The sequence below is a fragment of the Mchenga conophoros genome, linkage group LG8, assembly GCF_057382185.1.
Source record: "Mchenga conophoros isolate Kocher_MC1m ecotype Shallow Benthic linkage group LG8, M_conophoros_male_GT1.1, whole genome shotgun sequence".
NCBI classification, from domain to species: Eukaryota; Metazoa; Chordata; class Actinopteri; order Cichliformes; family Cichlidae; genus Mchenga; species Mchenga conophoros.
In genome coordinates, this window is record NC_140533.1 from 30579643 (window position 1) to 30603203 (window position 23561).

General features: G+C 47.5%; 2 protein-coding genes across 4 annotated transcripts; one reads left to right on the top strand and one right to left on the bottom strand.

Annotated features, from left to right (window-relative positions):
* The first annotated feature begins 395 nt into the window (after positions 1-395).
* Positions 396-12443, top strand: asah2 (N-acylsphingosine amidohydrolase 2). Of its 2 annotated transcripts, none has more exons than XM_085285575.1 (21): positions 396-462; positions 1038-1172; positions 2192-2280; positions 3348-3491; positions 4156-4329; positions 4547-4674; positions 4936-5013; positions 5097-5217; positions 5495-5620; positions 5711-5797; positions 6086-6190; positions 6549-6630; positions 6716-6831; positions 7173-7267; positions 7373-7412; positions 8557-8655; positions 10270-10365; positions 10983-11132; positions 11234-11290; positions 11404-11492; positions 12104-12443. In XM_085285575.1, the coding sequence occupies exons 2-21, from the start codon at positions 1043-1045 to the stop codon at positions 12300-12302; spliced, it is 2205 nt and encodes a 734-aa protein (XP_085141701.1). In that variant the 5' UTR covers positions 396-462; positions 1038-1042; the 3' UTR covers positions 12303-12443. The 2 variants fall into 2 exon arrangements, with proteins under 2 accessions (XP_085141701.1, XP_085141702.1); XM_085285576.1 differs by having other exon boundaries at positions 399-462; positions 1024-1172.
* A 52-nt stretch (positions 12444-12495) lies between these two features.
* Positions 12496-22165, bottom strand: fam13c (family with sequence similarity 13 member C). 2 transcript variants are annotated; one of them, XR_014893696.1, is made up of 12 exons: positions 21127-22165; positions 19709-20021; positions 18980-19115; positions 18792-18873; positions 18507-18567; positions 18224-18344; positions 15745-15828; positions 15537-15632; positions 15081-15292; positions 14442-14543; positions 13218-14300; positions 12496-13005 (listed from the first exon to the last, which is right to left on the bottom strand). XR_014893696.1 is itself a non-coding variant. In XM_085285577.1 (11 exons), exons 1-11 carry the CDS (start codon positions 21338-21340, stop codon positions 14183-14185), a joined length of 1539 nt encoding a protein of 512 aa, XP_085141703.1. In that variant the 5' UTR covers positions 21341-22165; the 3' UTR covers positions 12496-14182. The 2 variants fall into 2 exon arrangements, 1 of the variants encoding a protein (XP_085141703.1); XM_085285577.1 differs by having other exon boundaries at positions 12496-14300.
* Between the last annotated feature and the right edge of the window lie 1396 nt (positions 22166-23561).

The following is a 23561-nucleotide window of genomic DNA, read 5'->3' on the forward strand; positions in this document are numbered from 1 at the left end:
ACCCTGTTATTTGAGGAGCTCACTGTGATATTGTCACGTTTACCTTTACATGAGCTTCAGCTGCTTCTAGCTATGACGGGATTAGGACTGAGGCGTGTTACCTCATGGCTCCCTGCTGCACCGGGTTCTGGTTCTGAGATCACTCAGGGTTCTGCAGAAGACCGTCTGTCCTACGAGCAGGTGAGCGATCCTCGAGCCGAGAGAAGTTCAACGGCTGTTTTCGAGGTGCTGAGAGATCAAACTCAAAGTATCAGTCTGATAACAGGTGGAACAAATTTATTGTCTTATTACCATCGAGGTTGTTTTTATCTGGAATCGCCGATCAGCATCTGTGATTTACCTTTGTGCTAACCTTTGGAGCTTTTTACCTGCAGACTCGTGTTTATCAGAGAGATAAGAGCCGAGCTGCTCTGAGCTGTCAGACTGTCAGAACAGACACTTTCTCAGAAGCTCCAACTCCAGGTGAGTCGTGTCTTTATGCTCGTCTCGCGCCTGAATGTGAGCGTTTGTCAGACGTGAGCTTGACGGAGACTCAGAGACGGTCACCTGCTTTAAAAGATAATAATCATTTTCATCTGCAACAAATAAATCAAAGAAATCATATAAAGTTTCCTTCCATGTGTAGCTGGAAACATTTGTGAACTCTTTTCTATATTTCCCCAAAAAGCAGAAAAAGAGAAACAAAGTAAACAAACAGAAGGAAAATTGATTGATTGATTGATTTAATGAGCAAAATGATCCGAAGTGTCTGATCTGTGAAACCTCGCTGCTGGTTTCTACTCGTGGACGGACTCTGGCTGTCTGACCTTTAATGGAAAAACCTGATGAAGGTCTGAGGCAGATTTATGGACTCTGGTCTTTAGCCTGATGAGCATCAACCGCTCTGAAGTCATCAGACAGACGGATTGTTGTTCCCATGATTCATTTCTTCAAACATGTTGAGAAGATCCGACTCTGAAATTCTTCTTCTTGTATTATCGTGTTTTTGATGATATGAAGCTCTGAAAGGTGAAATCATTTCAGTGTGTTTCCTACAGACAGAATGGGAAGCAGGAAGTCGCTGTGCTGTGGGTTTTCAGCTCTGGAAGTGACGCTCGGCGTCATCTTCGTCGTTATGACCGGCGTGTGCATCTCGCTGGTTGTACTGTACGTTACCAGGGAAACGCACGCAGGTGAGAAACTGCTCGATAAAACCTCAGATGTTCATGCTGTCGTGTACTCGGAGCTTTGTCGACTTTGTTCCGACAGCGTGTTTGGAGGACGGACGTCCTTGGTTCTGGTCGTCCGTTTGTCTGTTAGCAGTCTAGCGTCCTCAGTTTTCAAGATAAAATGTAAACATTTTGTGTGATGGTAGATACCAACAACAGCTCGAGCTGATTTCACTGTGGTGATATTGAGTCAGGGTCAAAGGTCACAGCAAATATGAAAATGAGTAAAAACTGTGTTACCCACAATCTTTTAAGAATTGTCTTCAATCTTCACCACAACGGTCCCGGGGACACGAGTGCCCACGCTGGTCAAACATTTGACCTTCATTGTTAGTGTAGAAGGTCAAAACTGACCTGGAAAAACCTTGAGAACCATATGGAGTCAATGTCGTATGAAAGGGCGTTGAGATAGCTGACCAGCACTTTTTATTGTTTTAATATGACATCATAATCGCACACTGCATGAATATATCTTAAAACCTCAAGTTTGTGCAGTTTATGTGCAGTCACAAGGTCACAGGTCAAAGGTTAGGGTCAGGTCAGGGCGGAGCTGTCCTCTGAGTGCTTGTTAATGCTAATCAACATAACAGTTAATAGGAAACTTTGTTCGTGCATAAATGTCTGTTTTATGTTTCAGCAGCTATGATTCAAATTTCAGGAGCAAAAAACATTTGCAGGAAAAACTGACCATCCAACGGCTCGACACGCCCGACCAACTGTTACTATGGGGACGATCCTAAACACCCATGTTTACAGACCGGCACCTTTAAGAGCGCCACATGAACACAGATGTGCAGTTTACTTCCTGACTGAGCTTCTGCTTTTATGTGATTGGTCAGATTCAGTGATTTGTGGCACAAACTGCTGTCTGATTATAAAACACTGAATCAGGTTCATTCTCAGTGTTGTCACAGCAGATCTAAAGTATGAAAATATTACCAACATCTGAGGTCGTAATGAATTCAAATCTGTCGTCCTGTCAGATCCAGAGACTCCGCCCCCTCAGCACACACCTTACCTGATCGGCGTGGGCCGAGCCGACTGCACCGGACCGCCGGCTGATGTCCCTATGGTCAGTACCACAAACTCACTCATGCTGCCTTCAGGGACTCGTGCTGCGTTTAACATGAAGTCACCCATATGTGCACAGAACTGTGCAAAAGTCTTGAGCCACAGCTCAGTTCTTTATGCTTTGCTTCTACAGAGGCAGACCTTGTGGTTATTTTTAAAGTGCTGTTGAGCAACAGTTCTCCGGGCTCCTGCAGGTGGGTCACAGCTGTTCTCTGGAGTTCTTCTTCAGAACTTCAGAGAACAGCTGGGGAAGTAACAGTTAGCCAAGTTACTGTTCATTTTTTTCCACGTTAACAATATACGAGCACAACTTCTCGTTCTGAAGAGATGATCTCAGTGTCAGCACACATCCAGCTGGTGGCGCTCATAGTCAGTAGTTGCTGCTGCCTCTGTAAGCCGCTTTGCAGCCCACCTCCACCCGATCTCTGCCATTTAAACTATTTCTGATTCCAGCAGCATCAGAGCTGCTCACTGGAAGCTGCACCCGGGACCTTCACAACTGAATGACATTCCTCAACTTCAACCAACCACAGGCGATGGGAATTGGGCGGATCCAGCCGTAAACATTTCTGAACTTCCTGTCAAGCAGACCCAGAACTCTGACATGTAAATGAGTGCAGATGAAAACAGCAGCAGAGGACCTGCAGAGAACAAACTCCAAAGTCTGCCACTCCGGTTCGACTGGGTGTGCTTGGACTGATAATCTTTATGGTCTAAGTGCCGAACACTGAGCGGTCATAAAAACATTAGTGAATAGGAACATATAGAGTCTGTTGGAAGCAGCAGGATTATCGTCTGTAAAACCTTGTCTGTAATCTGGGTTCTGGCATGAAACACATCCTATAGCCAGCATGACTTTCATCGTCGTAGAAGGCAAAGACACACAGATCACACTCTGTGTGAGAATGTGTGTGTGTTCAGGTACCACAGTCACATTTGTGTGAACGTCTGTGATCCTGCAGACGCGAGCTGCCCACTCACACTTTAACAGGAACATAAACAACTGTGAAATCACTGTGAAACTTCATTAATCTCACCTGCTGAGAAGGTTTTAATGTGTGTGTTTAGATGGGCTATGCAAACCCTCAGCAGACGGCTGCAGGCATACACACCCGTTTGTACAGCAGAGCCTTCATCGTCGATGACGGCAAGCGCAGGGTGGTGTTCGTCACGGCAGACATAGGAATGGTTTCACAGAGGCTCCGACTCGAGGTGACCACACACACACACACACACACACACACACACACACACACACACACACACACACACACACACACACACACACACTCTATTCAAAGTTTTACTTTCTGGGCTGAAGCGGGTCTCCTCAGCAGATCATCTGCCTCCACTTCCTCCTGTCCCAGCATCCTCCTCTCTCTCACCCACCGTCTGAATGTCCTCCTTCACTACATCCATCTCCTCTGAGGTCTTCCTCTCCTCATCCTGCCTCCATCCTCCACCCTCCCTCCTCTGCACGTGCTCAGACCATGTCAGCCTCTCTGACTCTGAGCGGTCCCTCTGATGGACTTCTTCTTTATGACCTGCATGTTTATCAGAGATTTTACACTGAATCTCTTCCTGATACAATCTTTCCCATTTATCTGGGTCTGGGATCAGCGCTGGGAGCCCCCGCCCCTGCTGGGTGTTACCTCAGCTAACCTCACGCTGTAGTTTCACCGCTGTTCTTATTGTTCTCAAGGATGATGCATCGACATCATCAGAGAGTCTTAAAGGTCTCACAAATGTGTGGAGACATTATCCTCTGATCGCTGCTGTGTGTGCTTGACTTGTACATCTGTCTTTGTGGGGACCAGTGTGTCTCATGTTAGAGGTCTTCACAAAGCAGTACGTGTGTGTGTGTGTGTGTGTGCAGGTTCTGCAGGCACTGCAGGTGAAGTACGGGGATCTATACCGGCAGGACAACGTTGTTCTGAGTGGGACTCACACTCACTGTGGACTCGGTGGATATTTCCAGTACACGCTGTTCATGATCACAGGCGGTTACATGAAGGCTGCCATCGAGCCGTTGGTCAACGGCATTGTTAAGGTGTGTGTGTGTGTTTTTTGATGGACCACAGTAAACTCCCACACATTCCTATGTGTTCCTAATCAGTTCTTATTCTTCTACCCAGCAAAGACACACTGGGTAGTTCGGGGGGATGGAGAATGCACTTTTACATGATTACTTTTATTAGAAATGTTTATCTGTCAGGGTAAGGTCGTACCGATGAACTGTGTACTCATAATTGAAACCCTGATTCCAGAGTATAGACATAGCCCACAATAACATGAAGCCCGGCAGGGTCTACAGGAACAGAGGAGAGCTGGACGACAGCAGCCTGAACAGAAGTCCTCACTCGTACCTGAACAACCCCGAGGAGGAGAGGCGCAGGTAGATAATAATGAATGATTTATCGGTTTGTTTCTATCAGTACATCCCTGCAGCTCTGCTGTCGCTTCTATAGATCAGCTCCACAGCATAAGGAGAGCCGTTCTAGGCTTTACAGCCTGAAGACATGTTCTCCTCTGTAAAGCTCAAAGCTTCGTAAACTCTCACAGAGACAGGCTGCTGGAAACATCTGCAGATCTTCACCTGCACTGCTGCCACGCGATTGGCTGATTTGATCAGGTGTTCGTGTTATTGATCTTTCAGGTATAAGTGGAACACCGACAAACAGGTGCTGGTGCTGAAGTTCACCGATCAGGATGGAGACGGCATCGGTATGATCAGGTACAAACGCACACAGCACTCCTTCAATAATGCTGCCATCGTTTGTTACCATCATTATTCTCACTGAGCTTTGCTGCTGACAGCTGGTTTGCTGTCCACGCGGTGAGCATGAACTACACCAACCGCATGGTGAGCAGCGACAACATGGGCTACGCCTCCTACCTGTTGGAGCAGGACAAGAACCCCGGAGGGCTACCTGGACAGGTAACCTGAAGAGGTTGCATCAAAGCCCGACCACAGTCTCAGAGTTTGTGATTTTTAACATAAACTCAGTAAAAACCAGAAACCAGAAGATAAAACAAGCAAATTATTTTTTGCATTTTTGGTCATTTTGGTAACAAAGTGTTTGAAAGACGAGTTTCCAGCTGAACATTTACTCGTTATGGTTTCTTTGGGTATATAATTAAAGTGTTTCTTTGTGTGTGTGTGTGTGTGTGTGTGTGTGTGTGTGTGTGTGTGTGTGTGTGTGTGTGTGTTTCAGGGAAGTTTCGTTGCTGGTTTCTCCTCCAGTAACCTCGGTGACGTCACTCCGAACACCAGAGGACCGTACTGTGTGAACACTGGGCTGCCCTGTGACTACCTGAACAGCTCCTGTCCCATAGGAGGGGTAAATACACAACACACAGACACACACACACAGACTCGTTAAGATAGTTAATAAATCGCAGAAGGAAATCGATAAATGTGTGTCTGCCAGACTGCAATGTGTCTGGCGTCCGGACCTGGAGAAGACATGTTTGAGAGCACTCGGATCATCGGACACAACGTCTACCTGAAAGCCAAGGTACGTGTGCCTCGTTTCAGAAAACAACACAGCGTCACGTAATGATAAAAAAATCTGACAAGCTTTGTGCTTGTATTCACTGCCATATCGGGACGTGTGTCGGTTAGGAGCTTTGTGGGGACTCACTGCTTATGGGGACAAAAGTCAGACCCTCCAAATATTCATTGTTTCTCTGTCTTGACTTTGTCTTTGCTTCATGAATGTTCCTTTAAACCTGAAAGGAATCCCATTAGCATCCCCACGAGTGACAAAGTCACGACTGTGTGCTTGTTGCGCTGCCCCCTGCAGGAGCTGTATGCAAATGCAGTCGAGGAGGTGACCGGCTTTATTCATCATGCTCATCAGTGGGTCAACATGACTGATGTCACTGTTCAGATCAATGAGACACACACGGTCAGCACACACACACACACACACACACACACACACACACACACACACACACACACACACACACACACACAGATTAAGAAATTTAGATTAGAAATTTTATTCATAATAATTAAAATTTGATGTCATGTTTCCCAGGAACAAATTTTTAATCGTTTCTTCATTCATTCATTTTACAGACGTTTTCTCTTGTTCTGCGATGTGTGGGACAAACAGCAGCTCCTAACAGATAACTCAGCTTCTTTTAATGTGTTAGTTTCTTTTTAATGTGAACACAGGGTAAAAACGCCTCACAGAGAAAAGCTGTGGCAGCACGTTCCTGCTTCTGTTTCACATAGAAGCTACGCTGTCTGTGTTTCAGGCGAGCACATGTAAACCAGCTCTGGGTCACAGCTTTGCAGCAGGAACAACAGATGGAGGCGGAGGCCTGAACTTCACCCAAGGTGATTCTGTCCCTCAGCTCACATTGGGCTGCAAGCCTGCTGAGACGGGCTGTGATAACCTGACTGCGTATCTCTGTGCATGTAGGCGCTGTGGAAGGAGACCCCTTCTGGGATGGGATCAGAGACGCTTTGCTTGGCCCACCGTCCAATCAGACGAAGGAATGTCATCATCCCAAACCAATCCTGTTCAGCACAGGGGAGGTGAGGCGAGGCTCACACGTACAAAATACAGTCTGTGATGAACATGGATCCAACATTTATGCTATCGCGTCAGACAATGACCCACAGTCAGTGTATCACTACAGTCTGACACTAACACAGGTTATGATGCTTCATCCAGCTCCCCACAGGCTTGACTTTAAGTTTCAGGAAAGAACCTGGACTGTAAATCTGGACTGTGAGGTCCAACTAGCTCAAAAGAAAGTTGGGCTTAAAGAGAACAGGGCTCAGAACAAATCTACTAGAAGCAGGTAAAACCTGAGAGGTGGATTGAATAAAATAAAACGGGTAAAGAGGCTGTCGTGGTGTGTTTGTCTGTGCAGATGAACTGGCCTCTGCCCTGGCATCCTCAGATCGTCGACGTTCAGATGATCACCATCGGCTCTGTGGCTGTCGTAGCTGTTCCTGGAGAAATGACGTAACGACGTTTTACCGACAGCTGTTAATGCAGCCAATGATAACACAGCTGCTTATAACACAGTAATAACACTCTGCTGCATATATGTGTGTTTTTCTTCAACAGCACCATGTCAGGGCGGAGGTTACGAGAAGCTATCAAAGAGGTGAGAAACGACACATCAACACTTCATATGAAACCAGTTCTTATTACCGAATATTCACAGGTCACATCACTATGTTGTTACCGTGTTATAACCAGTGTTGGTCAAGTTACTTGAAAAAAGTAATCAGTAACTAATTAGTTTAGCGAGTTTCTCTGTGAGTTTCCCATTACGTTGTTGCGCACTCGGTGCTTACTTACTGATTACCTATTTTCAAAAGTAATTAATTACTTGGTTACTTTTTAAAAACACGATTTACAACCTGAGTAGGTGATAAAGCGATAGATCTTTCAGCCCAATTCTACTTTTTCTACATAATCCATCATACAAAATGTGATCAGATGGAAAAGTCTCTTTTTAAAACTTGTTTTATTAGTTTTAATCTTTTAACTTTATGCATCAAGCAAAGATTTAATTATCTGCAACATTCTCTGAGTTGAATAAATTAGTTTAACATTGAAACCTATTTTCTGCACATTCCAGCACATAAAATAAAATATTTTTTGTGTTTACACTCAGTCTTTCAAATAGATGCAAGTAAAACACAGCAGAAAATAAATAAAGTCAAAGACTCAGCGGTCCTGTTGCTCTATTTTCACCTGTAAAGCAGGAGTGGGGTAGGCGGAGGTTTACCCTGGTGCAGGTGTGCCGCGGTCAGTGGAAGAATCCGTGAGTTTCTCTGTGAGTTTCCCATTACGTCGTAGCTACTCGGTGCTTGCTGGAAGTTTAGGGGTTTTTTTCGCTGTAAAAAGAAGTTTTCTTCCCACGCACAGCGGACACTAATGTTTTTGTCACTTTTTATGGAATCAAACTCAAAGTAAGGTCAGTACTTCCACGCTTTAAACGCTGCACGCTCATACTCTCTCTGCACTCGATATGTGATCCACTGTTGATCTGCACACAGCTGTTGTCACGAACGTCGCACTCGCTTACGTCACTGTCGTGAGACATTCTCGCAAAAAATCACGGTTTCAGTAACGCAGTAACGCAGCGTTCCTACGGGAAAGTAACGGTAATCGAATTACCGTTTTTACAATAGTAATCCCTTACTTTACTCGTTACTTGAAAAAAGTAATCGGATTACAGTAACGCTGCCCATCTCGGATTATAACTGTGTGTTTACTGTGTTGTTGTTACTGTGAGCCAGGAGCTGGAGTCAGAGGGAACTCTAAAGGACATGGAGGTGGTGATTGCCGGCCTCAGTAACGTGTACACTCATTACATCACCACCTATGAAGAGTACCAGGTACACATCTGCTGAACTTCATAGGATTTGTAGTTTTTAGAGTCATTTGCTAAATTGTAAAATCCAAATCAGTGTTTAAATAAGATCAACTGGACATAAAACAGTCAGATTTGGAGAAAGTACTCAGTTACTTAAATGAAATATCAGAGTAAAATTAGTAAGACGGTGGAAAGCAAACCTGTGTAAATGATTACAAACTTTTAAAGGTGTCCCTGTGGTGGTTACACTGTTCCTGTGATGCCAACAGATTATCATCACATCTAAACATGAGTTTCATAGCAGGGAGGGAAGTAACGATTATTTTCATTCTTCATTAATCTGTTCGTAGATTTTTAATCAATTGTCTAATTAATAGACACAGACAACCATTCACACCTATGAGCAGTTTCTATTTAGCCTGTCCCCACAAACTGCATGTCTTTGGACTGTGGGAGGAAGCCGGAGTACCTGAAGAGAAACCCACTTAAACACGGGGAGAACATGCAAACTCCACACAGAAAGAGCCTGGCCTGCCCGTGGAATTGAACTCAGGACCTTCTTGCTGTGAGGCAACAGTGCTAACCAGCCTCCCGGACAGCTGCAGCAACAATCGGTTTGCATAACCAAAGAATTTCTGCAAAAACTGTCAGAAACCGTCTCAGGGAAGCTCATCTGCATGCTCGTGGTCCTCATCGGGGTCCGGACCTGACTGCAGTTCGTCATCGTAACCGACTCGAGTGTCGCTCACATTCGATGACGTCTGGCACATTGGAGAGGTGTCCTGTTCACAGATGATTTTACTGCTCAGGGCAGATGGCAGACAGCTTGTGTTGCCTCGTGTGGATGAGCGGTCTGCTGACGTCAACGTTGTGGATTGAGTGGCCCGTGGTGGCGGTGGATCCTGAGGACCATTGTTGTGACATTTATCCGTGACCATCACCTCATGTTACAGCGTGATAATGCACGGCCCCATATTGCCAGGATCTGGACATCTGGAAGCTGAAAACATCCCAGTTCTTGCATGGCCGGCATACTCACCCATTGAGCATGTTTGGGGCGCTCAGCGTATACGACAGCGAGTTCCAGTTCCTGCCAATATTCAGCAACTTTGCACAAGTGTTGAAGAGGAGTGGACCCACAGCCCACAATCAACAACCCGATCAACTCCATGCCCATTGCACACCTTTTGCCTCACGCAGGCAGCACATCTCCATTAGATGTGTTGCCTGCGTGAGGCAAATGGAGGCCACACCAGATACTGACTGGTTTTGCTACATCTGTGTGATCAAACTGCATATTTCAGAGTGGCCTGTTATTGTGGGCAGTCTCAGGCGCACCTGTGCAATATTCATGCTGTCTAATCAGCGCCTTGACACACCTGTGAGGAGGGATGGATGATCTCAGCAAAGGAGAAGTTCTCACTCACACAGATTTAGACAGATCTGTGAACAACATTTGAGAGTCATGGCTCCTTTGTGTTTGTAGAAAATGTTTCAGATCTTTGAGTTCAGCTCATGAAAAATGGGAGCAAAAACAAAAGTGCTGTTTATATTTTTGTTCAGTGTATATGTGTGTGTGTATATATTAATGGACATTTAGCAGGGTGGAAACTTAGTCTGATTGTCTATTTTTCAGGTGCAGCGGTATGAAGGCGCTTCAACCATATACGGCCCGCACACGCTCAGTGCCTACCTGCAGAAGTATCGAGGCCTGGCCCGAGCCATTGCTCAGGTGGGAATGGATGGATTACACCTTTCATCAGCATTCATGAGCACATTGGAAACACGGGGTCACGTTTCCCTCAGAACAGTTAGTGAAAGAAAACGAGGTCAGCCCACAGAGCTGTTTAAACAGCAGATTTATCACCAGTTTATCTGAAACGAGCTGCAGTGTGAGACCGACTCTCTCTCTCTGCCAGAGAAACACGAGCAGAAGAATATTTCATCACAGGAATTATTCTGTAACGTTGCTTACATGTTACTTACTCTAGACAAAAGAAAATCACAGGAAAATCTTTTCCAAATATAAAGATGATGGAGATAAAACATGAAACTGAACCAAAGTCAGACGGCTAAACGTCCGTCAAACTCATATTCTGAACATGTTTTACTTCATGTGAGGTGGAAACAGATGAAACAGTGAAAAGGTTCCATCAGTCAGGACACATTTCGCTGCGTGTTGTACTCGCATGTGACACATAAAGACTCCTGAATGAATGAATGAGGTTGCAGCAGAAATATTTCATAAAGCCAGGGCCAGTCGGATGCAAACAGTCAACAGCAGACCCTCACTGCAGTGTGAAGCCAATCCTATGTAACACTGCTTGCTGACATTAATCGTGTTTCCAGGACAGAGTCTCAGAGCTGCCAGCCGGCCCTCAGCCTCCCTTCTTCACAGAGAACCTCTTTAATTTTGTGCCCCTGGCGCTCTTTGACAGAAAACCTGAGAATATGAGCTTTGGAGACGTCCTGGAGCAGGTTTACCCCGTTTATAGACAGGTAGGAAACACTCTTACTGTGTTCCTCAGGGTCCACGCTGATGACGCCGCTCTGTGTGCATGTGGACAAAATGAGTCTTAAATATTTAATGTGGTTTTCAGGGTGATGTTGTGACTGTCACGTTTGTAGCAGGAAACCCGAGAAACTCTGGAGATATTGTAAGAACTCTTCTTCTTCATCCACCTGTATCCTAGTGTTTCAGCCACTGTTAGCTTAGCATTGTTAGGATACTTGAAACGTCTTTCTGACCTCTTCCTCTCGTTTGTTGCAGAGGGATAAAACTTTTGTCACTGTTGAGATTTTTGACAACAGAACAGAAACCTGGGAGGTTGTCCACAACGATGCATCATGGGAGACCAGGTAGATTAATGTGTAGCTGTGCATCTCAAAAATCTGATCAGGATTTTAAAAACAACAAAAAAACCTTCTTCTGTAATTTTATTTTAAAAAAAGGTCGACAGCTCATGAAATTCAGCAGAAACCTGATTTTTAGAATATTTCCTTTGGTCAAAAAAGGATTTATACACTCAGTACTTGGTTTGAGTACCTCGTCAGCCTGCGGTGCTGCTGACGGGTTACTGAAGCTCGGGTTGCTTTGGTTGGAGCTGGTCGAGTGTTTCTCGTCCACTCCAGACTTTCTGATTGTGTCTGCAGGGTTCAGGTCAGGTGAGTTTCCTGACCAATCAGAAACACTAACAATATCATCAAGCTATTTGATAGTATTGGGCACTGTGAGAAGGTGGAATCGGCAACCAGTACCAATACCAGCAGATGACCCGGCACCTTTGTCTACCTGTAGGTTAAGTGTCCTCTCTGAAAGAACACAAAGTCTAAATTTTCTGGAACCTGGATTTCTGATTTTCACGAGCTGTAATCACAAAACATACAAACAGAAACTAAAGTCAGGTTGCAGACGTTCCTCTTTTAACTCAGGGTCCTTTGAGGAGTTAAAGTCGCTTGTCTTGCTGCAGGTTTCACTGGCTGAAGGGGTCAAACCGGGAGAGCAACGCTACAGTGGAGTGGCAGATTCCCCCGACGGCCTCGGCGGGCTCCTACAGGATCAAACACTTTGGCCACTACAAAGAGCTGAAAGGCCTGCAGCCGGTCATAACGGCGTACGAAGGCTCGTCGGACGTCTTCGCGGTCACCGCCAGCTTCTACTACGAGTGAAGCGGTTTGAGACGACACGGCCGACCACCATCCAGCGCCAAGTCCTCCAGGACTCATCAGATTTTAAGAGGCTGCATGTGCCGAAAAATAACTCAGACTATATGTGAAATCCAAATAAAGTGTTTAAACGTTCTGTGTGAAGGTTTGCATCACTCTGTGAGAGACAAAGAGAAACCAACACAAACATTTGGAGTCGCGTTGGTAGCAAAAATATTTATTCAGTATTTGTCTTTATAGATGCTTTTCAACCAGGACTGCACAACACGGGACAGAGTTGATGACCACAGCAGAGCCTGTGTGTCTAACGTGCACTCAGCGTTCAGAGCGGGAGGTTCAACCTCAGCCGGCTTTAAGATTCAAACGACAACATTAACACGATTCACCAGAGACGTCGGGGAAACACAGAACATCTCACGTTTCAGGAGAAGTGTTTGGAAAGGCTGGATTCTGCTCTGAATACTGACCTTAAATCCCGGGAACGCCGCCGACACGCTGAGAGTGTAACGTGCAAAACATCAGGAAGCTTTTCGCTCGGTTGTTCTGAGAGTTTCCTCGAACGCACACGGCGGGGTTTCTTCTGATGTTAAAGAGCGCTGCAGTTTTCAGCTACTTGCCCTGCAGGCTCTCTTTTCTACAGGAGCTCCGCCTGCATGCGCCTGCACCGCCTGCACCACCTGCATGCGCCTGCACCGCCTGCATGCGCCTGCATGCGCCTGCACCACCTGCATGCGCCGGCACGCGCCTGTACCGCCGGCACGCGCCTGTACCGCCGGCACGCGCCTGTACCGCCTGCACGCGCCTGCACGCGCCTGTACCGCCTGCACGCGCCTGTACCGCCTGCACGCGCCTGCTTGCACCTGCACTGCCTGCATGCGCCTGCACCGCCTGCATGCGCCTGCACGCGCCTGCTTGCACCTGCACCGCCTGCATGCGCCTGCACCGCGACAGACTCCAGCAGCGACCCGTCGCTACAACAGCAACCTGAAAAAACTTAAATGTCCTTTTTCAGCATAAAGCGCTCTGACTTAAATACATCTGCACCGGCACGAGTGACGCCTGAACGTCCCGCTTCAGTGACGCAAACGCTTCATTTCCTCCGTCTCCACGGCAACACACACCAGATGTCAGCGAAACTGACAGAACAAAAGAAACCAATGAAATGAGAAGATTCAGTGTGCGCTCACCAAAAATGGCCGCGCGTGTTTAACTCTGTGAACTTAACCCGAACACGTTTTGGTAGCTTCAGTGCTAAAACTCATCATGAATGATTGAAGAAGTCGCGTTCAGCAGCGACTCCGGGTCTCCTGGTGGTGTCGACCTGTACAGCCTCCACCTCTGGACGAACATGCAGTTTGTAGCTCTGACGTGCGATCAGGCGCGACGACACGCTGAAAGATTGACAGACTAGATTTCACCTCCAGAGAGACGTCGTTTTCCATTGTTTGATTTCAACACGTGTTGAATTCACTGAGCTCAGCACTAATATCAATAAAATCATTTGATTATTAAATATTTCAGGTGGAGTTTCTGCAAAACACCATAAAGCAGAAGAACGCGGTCGCTTTAAACAGCTGATGTTTTGTCTCGTGACGCCGGCTAAACTCCGCCCTCCTGGTTTGTGTCCAATGAGCACGTTTCAGGAGGTTTCTGCCGTCTTTCAGCGCCGAGCTGCTGTTTGTTGATCTTATTGCTTTCCTGAGTGTGTTTCACATGGTTAACAAACACACACTTTGTGATTTTTAGCTTCCTCCACTATCGCCACAGCTTCCACCTGGACTCGAGCACATTCAGTTTATATGAAAAAGCTCAACGTGTGAGGAAAACGAGTTTCCCTCCGGACTGGGAGAAGTGATGCTGGCTCGGTTTAACTCGGGTTTTCCTCACATGGCGACTTCCTGTTTGCTGAGGAGGACTTCCAGCAGGCGCAGTTTGGCTTTCAGCTGTTTGTACTCCTGGTACTCCTCCTTCATCGGCGTTCGGTCCTCTTTCTGGCAGATTCTGTCCAACAAGCACAAATGACAGGAAACACAGGAGCGAGTTAACGAGGTTGCTGCCCGCACACGTCGCTCGTATAATCATCGAATAAAACCAGCTGCCGCTGCGTTAAAAGCTCCTGTTGTTAGTAAAGTTTGTGCTCACCTTCCGGTCTGTCGATAAAACTCGTCCTCGAACTCCTTCAGGACCTTCCGCCTCGCCTTCTTCTCGGCCCGGGTCTCCCGCAGACAGTCCAGCAGCTGAGACCTGGACCCAGGAACAGAAACTGAAAACCGGCCGCCGAGCGATTTACTGCACACGAAAGATGGACGCGGCTCCGTCGAGGTGTTTCATGGCCAATCACGCTCCTCTGCTTCAGATCAGCTGAGCAGAGGAGTCGCCCCCTGCTGGTCATTAGACAGAGTGCAGACTTTTCAGAAGGAGCTGCGTCCATCTTTTATATACAGACTGTAGTAGCGCCATGCTGCAGGCTGACTGTGAGGACCCTGAGCTCAGTCTGGCAGGCGCAGTTACGCCTGCAGGACTCGTCGTCTGACCGCAGCACGTCCACGTAAACATCGTGTCACACCAAGCTGCAGGAGCTGCACAGACCAGCTGCAGGTGAGCACTCAGACGTGTTTATTGCGTGTTTGTCACGTTTCATGAGCTGCTGAGTAGAAACTTCCTGTTAGCAGCCGTGTAACAGTAAAAGGTCAGATGCGTTGGGACGCACCGGACGCGTCTGTGGCACCGGCTCGGGTCACAGACGCTTCAAAGCCTCGCCGCACGTCACTTTTCACCCACCTGGAGGCTTCGTGCAGGTTCGCTGTGGTGAGAGCATCTTGCTGCCGGACGGCTTTCACCTCGTCTAACGGCGACACGAAGGCCGGGTCGCTGTCCCGGTCGCTGTCTTCCTCGCCGGCTGCTGGTTGGGCCGGTCTGCGCGGCGGCGGGACAGGAAGCTCATCGACGGCCAACGAACTCACGCAGTCTTCATCAGAACCATCCTCTTCCTCCTGAGACAGAAACAGAGCGTCCTTGTACTTAAACGCCATCAAGCTTTAGCTCTTATGTAAAATCATCTCGACTACATAAACAACTCAAAGCTGCTGTTGTCACAGTGAGTTTGTCCTGAAGGTGGCGCTGCAGCAGGAGGACGATAAACCCCACGTTTCCGTTTTTCTCTGACGAAACTTTGTTTAGTTCGCACGTATGAAATCGCTGCTGCTGATGTTAAAACACGACAGGTGTGCGTCTTACGATAGTGCTGATGGTGGGGCTGGCACACAGCAAGTGTTTGATCATCTGGTAGCGGTCGTACAGAGGCTTCACCAGGTTCTTCTCCTGCTTCGTTCCCTGGGACACAACAAAGTGTCAATAAGCTCCTCTCGTGGAGTTGGAGAATAAAAACACGGCGTTGGAAACGAGGGGCTTCGATCCTGCTGGGTGTGTGTGGGGGAGGACTCACCGGCCGGCCGTGCAGACTCTCGAAGTACAGCAGACATTTCTGCAGAGTGATTTTCTCCAGCACCATCTGAGCCTGAGTCATCTCCTGCACACAGTCCAGAGATGGCACCACATACGTCTGATATCAGAAAATTGGATATCTGCTGATACGGATGTGAACCTGATATAGTTACAATCAATAACGCTGTTTTTTCATGCTCCAGTTTAAGAAACAGAACATTAAAGCTGTTCTGTTATAATTCTATTAAACAAACATACGCTGCACCCAAAGTACTTCACAGTTCAGCCAAACTGATGTTTGTATTTAAACTTGAAGGACTTAAAGTAAAATTCAAAAAGTCATTTAAATGCAATTTAATGCAGATTTCAAAAACTTTGTTATAAACCATGTTTACACTCAAAAACTTCAAATGGAGCCTTTTATACTTACAGCTGAACATAAACAGAGTTTAAAGCCAATAAACAAACACACTCATGTTTGATCAGGATGATGTCAGTGTTTCTATCACCTTTAACCTGAGACTGAATTTTGTGTCATTTCTGTACAAAACTAAAGACTGAAAAAAGTGTTTTTCATAGTTTTTTCGAGCCATGAAACTGGCCAGGCGTCGTGCCGGTTTGTTTCCCCTGCGTGGGGCGCACACGCCGGGCTGTCCAAACAGGACCCCACATTCTTGATTTTTAGTTCAGCAACACTCCTCCTGAAACTTTGGAGTTTGAGCTCTTTGTACAGCAAAGTTACAGGAGGATAAAAATCATCATCAGTCGTTTGGTAAATAATCCCGTCACGAGAGAACAACAAATATATAACTTCCTGTTGTAACCCTCAAACTGAATGCTAATGTAACGACACTACTTCCACATCTAATAGAGATGTGACGTCATTCAGGGGTAAAACTGCAAAGGATTGTGGGTACGAGTGGTAAGCGGTACTAGCGCACGCAGGCTTTCACGTGAAAACAGTCACACAGCGATAAAAAGAAACAAAAAATGGCAAGAAGCTGTTGTGTTATTAGCTGCAACAGCCGGTCGCATGACAGCCACGGGAAGCCGACGGTAAAGAGATCGTTGTTATCGGATTCCGTCGTGGAAGAAAAATCGTTCAAACCGAGTTTCCGAAGTAACAAAGAGGCGACGGACGGCCTGGATTGCAGCCGTTCGAAGAGCAAATATAACGTCCCAGAACGCTGCAGCTCACAGGTCAGTCTGCTCCAAGCATTTACACAGAGGTCAGTCTGCTGTTGTAGTTATTACGTCATTTATCATAATTGGTGATGTAGGTTACAAATAAGTCTTAATTTGAATTGAATTCGTTGCTTTGCTGCTTTGTTCACTGTGGCTTTGCGGGCTAATGTTTGTTGTTCTTTGTAGGAAAAGCAGCCTACAAAATGCTGGGATGCGATCCAGACTGGGCCCCTCTATCAGCCGGGGTTTCAAGCTGCTACCACAGCCAGATCTGATTGGTGAAGAGAGAGCGAGATCAAAACAGCCACGTCTGCATATATGCGCCCAAGTGTTGTATGAAGCAAGTGATACTGTCTCAGTTTGTTGTTTGATGTTTTGTTTTTGCATTGTTGATTTGTTTTTCAGCGAAGCAGCTAATAAAGCTGATGGATTTCTACAATGTTGCCTCTTTGCTGTGAGATTCTGTAACAGAATGAAACAATGATGCCAGTAATAAATAAAGACAATGAATTGAATGAATTACCAAACACTTATTTTATTTCTATTGGATCTGAAAATGTTGTGTAACACTACAACCTGAAACGACACATAGATGCGTTGGCCTGTAACAGCAGCTGTGAGATGGAGTCGTCCAAACCACCAAAGTAAACTGGAGCTGGGCTTGTTGCAGGATCTGATGCTACCAAACATGTTGTGAGTGTGTGCGCTCTCACTTAGGACCATATAATAATAAACGTGATGAAAGTTGTGCAGCACGCTGACGTCCTTACTCCACTCTGTGCTCGTGTGGGTCTGACCCTTTCACTCCTTTGATTTCTTCCTCGTACTTTCTTTGACTCTTCGTCACGTCTGTCTTCGTGCGGAGCTGCCGAGTTCTCCGTCGTTTTGTACAGAACTGTTTTTGGGGCAAATAAAATGCAAGTGGGGATTAAACCGCAGAGTTAATGGTTACCGGTGCTGGAAATGCTGGCGCTTGATGCAGTGTTTTGATTTTGTTGCACTCGTACCCACAATGCAACGCGCGAAAGTCACGTGGTCTGTCGATCTCTACTGTCTGTAATGGAGGCGGAGTTCCTGTTTGTGATATTTATTGGATCAGGTTACATTTTTATTTCTCCCCGATATCGGATCCAGTCATTGAGGCCAGGATGGGACCGGATCCTGTATATGGGACTGGTTGACCTCTAACAGAGTCGAGTCTGTGCGCGTGATAACGAACATTCAAAGTGAAACAAAATGAAACCTGATTCCTTTGATGAATCGAAGCGTTCGCTCACGCAGAGCCGAGCACCGACCTTCATGTTGTCAGGGAGACCCAGCGCCTGCCTCTTCTCTCTCAGCCGCCTGAACAGGGACTCCACCGTTTCCTCCAGAGCCGGTTTGTGCTCCGACGCCCCCTGCTGCCCCGCGCCGTACCTGCAGGATACAGGCAGCCGTCACTGAAGCACCAAAGCCTGCAGTTCCTCTAGCATCCAGCAGAGGCAGCATGTTAAAACCTTCCAGCTCTGCTGCAGTAACTCTGCGCACAAACTACTCGAACAGTTACTGAGTCAGCACAGGGTTAGTGAAGTCGGTTACCTGCAGACGTCTGCGCTTTCCTGCTCCTTCGACTCGAACACCGACTGCCTGAGTCTCAGCTCTGCAGAGGAAACACAGTCACACATTACCATGAACCAGTTCAGCAGCCAGTGAACTGAAACCAGAAACACAGAGGTCACAGTTTTACTGTCAGTTTGGCAGGAGCCTGATCGCAGCTCAGCTGATGAGCACGTTTACTGAGACTCCAGCTGCTGCTGTCAAACACGTGGCTGCAGCCTGCGCCCACAACAGACGCTGAACCTGAGCCGAGCCTGCGACCGTCACCTTTGAGCTGCTTGCGAGCCTTGGCCAGTTCGCCCATCACTCGGATCATCTCCGGGTTCGAGTACTTGTCGTTGTGGGACGGCTGAAACAGAAGACGACAGAAATCAAATGATGCAGTAAAGAGCGATGACGTTTACGACTCTTTAACGCTGTGCCGTGAGTCTGACAGCGCCCCCTCCTGGATCTACCTTGTAGTTCATCTCCTGCTCAAACTGGTCCTCAAACCTGCGGACCTTCTTCTTCAGGGTCTGGATGTGTCTCGTGAGGAAGGGCACGGACGAGGGACGCTCGCCCTCCGAGTCCTGCGTCCTGTCGCCCCGACACCTGAACACAAACACAGCGCTCAGATTCAGCAGGCGGGCATCATCGGGTACGAGCACGCCACCACCCCACAGGGATATATCCAGATATATTTATCAAAGAGATTTAACATTTTTAAGATTAGCAGGACACACACGGCTTTGAGCCTGAACGCGGGAACCGTCACGTTATCCAACGCCAGCGTGTCACAGACACAGACAGGAAGTAGCTGTCGGTGAAACAACAAAGACGAGAAAACTGGGTCACAGCTTCAGGCAGTGGCTCACAAACCGAAGACGATGATGATGAAGGACGGATTATATAAGCCGCACTAATGCAGGTCAAACACAAACCACTCCACTGCACTCTCCCCGCCAATCACATGACATCGAGCACAAAACAGCTTCAAGCAGCCTGAAACTGGAAACCAGAGCAAAGAGTCCAGTTGGTCCTGGAGCCAGGACCACCAGGGTCCAGATCCAGGACCACCAGGGTCCAGATCCAGGCTGTGCAGCACGCGTGGAAGCAGACATAAACGTACACAGACATCATTTAAAGGAAAACAAAGCAGGAAGTCCAGATGAACATCAGAGCGCCCCCCTCAGAGCAGCACTCACAGGATGTACTGCTGGCTGCACGGCGGCGACGGGGCGGAGTCCGGGTCCGAGTTAAACCTCTGACATGGGCTGGAGCAGCGGGGGGAGGGCAGGGGGCTGGCACCTCCCGCCAGCAGCTGGAGGAGAGCTCCGCCTCCATCTGAGCCGTGTCCACCTTCACCTCCGGGGCTGCTCCTCTGAGGAGAGTAGGGGGAGTGGTGGGGGCTCGGCGGCGTCACTACGTCGGGGGTCGGGGGCTGCTGGCCGGGGTGGATGGCGGTTAACGGCGGGTGTCGCGGGGACTGTGGCGGTCTGGTCAGGAACGTCAGCAGCTCTGCAGACACACAAAACACAATCAGGTCAGCCTCCTCCTCCCAGCAGTGCTGTCAGCTTACAGTAACTATAATTATCTCTAAATTGCTTTATATACCACATGTATGTAAATATATATCACTGCAGCCTAACGCTGAGCAGCTGTGGGAACAGTTAGCTAATCGAACACTAAGATAAGATAACCTTTATTAGTCCCACACGTGGGAAATTTGTTAACACTGATCCAGTTTTACCTTCAGCCGTGTTTCAGTGAAGCTGAACTCTCTAATTCTGTGACATCATACAGCTGATACCATCGTGCTGACACAATCCTACCCGCTTATACCTTTACAGCTGTTTTAGGCCAACGACAGGAAGTTAACAGGTTAGTTTCCGTGTTTAGAGAATCAGGACAGGAAGTTCAGAACATCAAAACTCTGTCACGCCCATTCATCGACGGCGCGCTCCATCACTGCGTTGCTCCTCTGTGCTGTCAACGGTCATCATCACTCCAACAAGGGTCCGAATGCCAAAGCTCAGTCTGCTGCCTGTTTCTATTGTTTTCAGCGGATTCAATAAAAAGTGTTTGAAACTCGGAGAATGCCGAGAAGCCTGCAGCTGCCGAACAGTCAAAATGACTAAAATAACACTCTCACCACTGCTACGACCTTCCAGGACCTCTGGACCCAACTGAGAACCACATGTAGCAGAGGTGTCAAACATAAGGCCCAGGGCCCTGAATCAGCCCGCTAAAGACTCTAAACCGGCCCACTGGATGTGAGGGAATGATGGATGTTTGTATTCCTCTAAGTTTTACAAGCTCCATTTTTCACTATTGACTGTAGAAATGAAGTTTTTGTGCAAACGTTTCTGTAAATTCACAGAAGCTTGTTTGTAATAGCAGCGTGCACAGACACACACGCACGCACACACAGTGTGTGAACAGTTATCTCAGCTAATGCTTCGTGTGCAGGTAAACTGGAAGGTGTGTGTGTGTGTGTGTGTGTGTGTGTGTGTGTGTGTGTGTGTGTGTCTGCGTACAGGGTCTGGATCATCTCCAATGATAACACACACACATACAAAACAACAGTTTATAAACACACACAGACTGACACGTGTGTGTGTACCTGGCGGGCTGTTCTCGTCTGCAGGGACGCCGTGACAAAGCGCCAGCGTCTTCGCCTCCTTCCCTCCGAGCTCGGCCCGACCACGGGGGCTCTTCTGCTCCTTGCTGCCCAGAGGAGGGGGGCTCTCCTCGGGGGATGACCCCAGCGATGTCCCCCCCTCCACCTCCAGAGCCTGGAGCTTCTGCAGGGAACTCTGCAGGCAGAAGCAGAACATGCCAGACACGCTGGTCCAGAGATTAACCAGGTTCCAGGCGCAGTGTGTCTGTGTGTGTTTGTGTGTGTGAGGTGAATGTAGGGCAGTGAGGCACTGTTACAATGAAAGACTCCAGATATTAGCCAGATCTCTGATACGTCACATGTGGAAGCACAGAGCGGGGGCTTAGTGTTCAGGAAACAGTCTTATCCCACAGTTTTAAAGCATAAGTCAATGAGCCTCCCTTCCAGGAATTACACCAGCACCATCCAGAAAAACACGTCTCCCTCCAGCTCTTCCAGATATTAGTCACGTACAGACAAATGCACACACTCTCCAGGAGCTAGCCAGTGCAGGTGAAATCCACCAGCATGCAGAAATATTCACTCCGCTGATTCTCTCCCACTCCAGGAATTAGCCATCCCCGGGTGGACGCCGCTCAGCAGTGAGAGACCTGCAGGACGGGTTTGAATCTTCATCCTCTGCCTCTGCACGTTCACTGATGATGATGATGATGATGCTGGTATCCTCCCTCACTCACTCCGTCTGCAGCTCTCGCCCTTCCTCCCTGCTTGGATTACTCATCCTCAGGCTCGTGAGGAGAGGAGGGAGCAAGGATGCAGGAGGAGGAGGAGGGGGAGAGGGATGTCTGCCCTCTCTCTCCCCCTGAGGAGGAGACGGCTGGGTGAGAGACATCTGAAGACAGGAGGATGCCGCTCTCTCTCTGGTCATGAGGCTTCTCCCGCATCGGTGGGGGAGGGGCTTCCTGCTGACATCATCGTGTGTGAGTACGTGTTTAATTCTCATTCATAAAAACAGGAGAGGAGGAGCAGTTACGTGCTTCTCCTCACACATCCAAAAACTGAACACGCAGTGACACGTCCCCACAGCGTTTCTATGGAAACACTGCATGCTGTACGAGTTTGACGTGTCAGGCGCTCACACCGCGACCGTTTACAGACTGTACATAAAAGACGGAGGCTCGTCAGCCTCTTCCTGTATCATCCTGCATCCATGGCGACACCTGCCAGTCACAGAGGCCACGCCCCCAACAATTGCAAACTTTAAACCGGTGAGTAAGTCATATGTAGGGGCTGCATGTCACCTGCGCCCCTACATATGACAGAAGTAGCCCCACAGGTGACGTGTTTCTGCCTGTGACACACGCGGGAACGAAACAGAGGAGACTAACATGGTCACTGGCGCGAGGAATACACGCACGGTCGTGAAGCGTTCGCAATTATTTATTTATCGGTCATTTTAAAATGCCATTCATAAAATGTATTACTCGTTATTTTTGTCATGATCTGGTGAAACAGCGCCCCCACCCAGGCATTCTGTTCACTTCAGGCGGAGAGTGGTACTGCAGCGCTCTCCGTCCACATCGTGTAGACGGGAGAAGCGGGAAAACGCGGGGATAAAATGGCAGCTGTATTTAAAGAGGAGCTCTCAGATGGATGATGTGTTGTTGGCCGAATTACAGAATATGACCTAATACTTCCAGAAAAGCTCGCGAATCTCATTTATTTTTTACATCTGCTCGGAAACCCGCGCCCGTGCCTTTCACTACGCCGGCTTTTGAGCGGAGTTCCGCTGATACGGCCATCATCAGCTCACAGAGGAGAAACGGCGGGAAGAACGGTACTGTCCTTCAAATTAAAAGTCGCCAACTCAACAATTTTCAATTTTCTACCGACATAAAGTCGCTGATCAGCGGGGTTGTTGGATCATGTCACGTGTTTAATATTTCATACTGATTAGAAATGTGACTGCTGGAAGAAAACAAATCTACAACCTCAGGCGACAACACCCGGAGTTTGTTTCAAAATAAAAGTTGCAAACCCATCTCTTTGCTGTTCAGTTTCTGAGGTCTGTGGTTCGAGTCTGTCCTTCCAGCCCTGCCTTTCCTGACTTGTGATTTTAGGATGATATTTAATAATTAATGATGAATTTATTTTGGCTGCGATCAATAATTCAGCACTGTTTCACTAACATCCATCTAGTTATTGTTCAAAGCAACAAATGTTCAGCTTCTTGACATTATAAATGTTACCTACATTTGTAAATGTGTATTTTAACTAATGAACTTTGCTGTTCATGCATTTTATTTTGTCTTCCTCGTGCTTTGTAAATGTGATCTCTACCTGAATGTAATTCTCACTTTAAATAAAGATGTAATTTAACCCTGGATTCACATGTAGTATTCTTAATTGTTCATGCTGAGAACTTGGCGATAACTGCC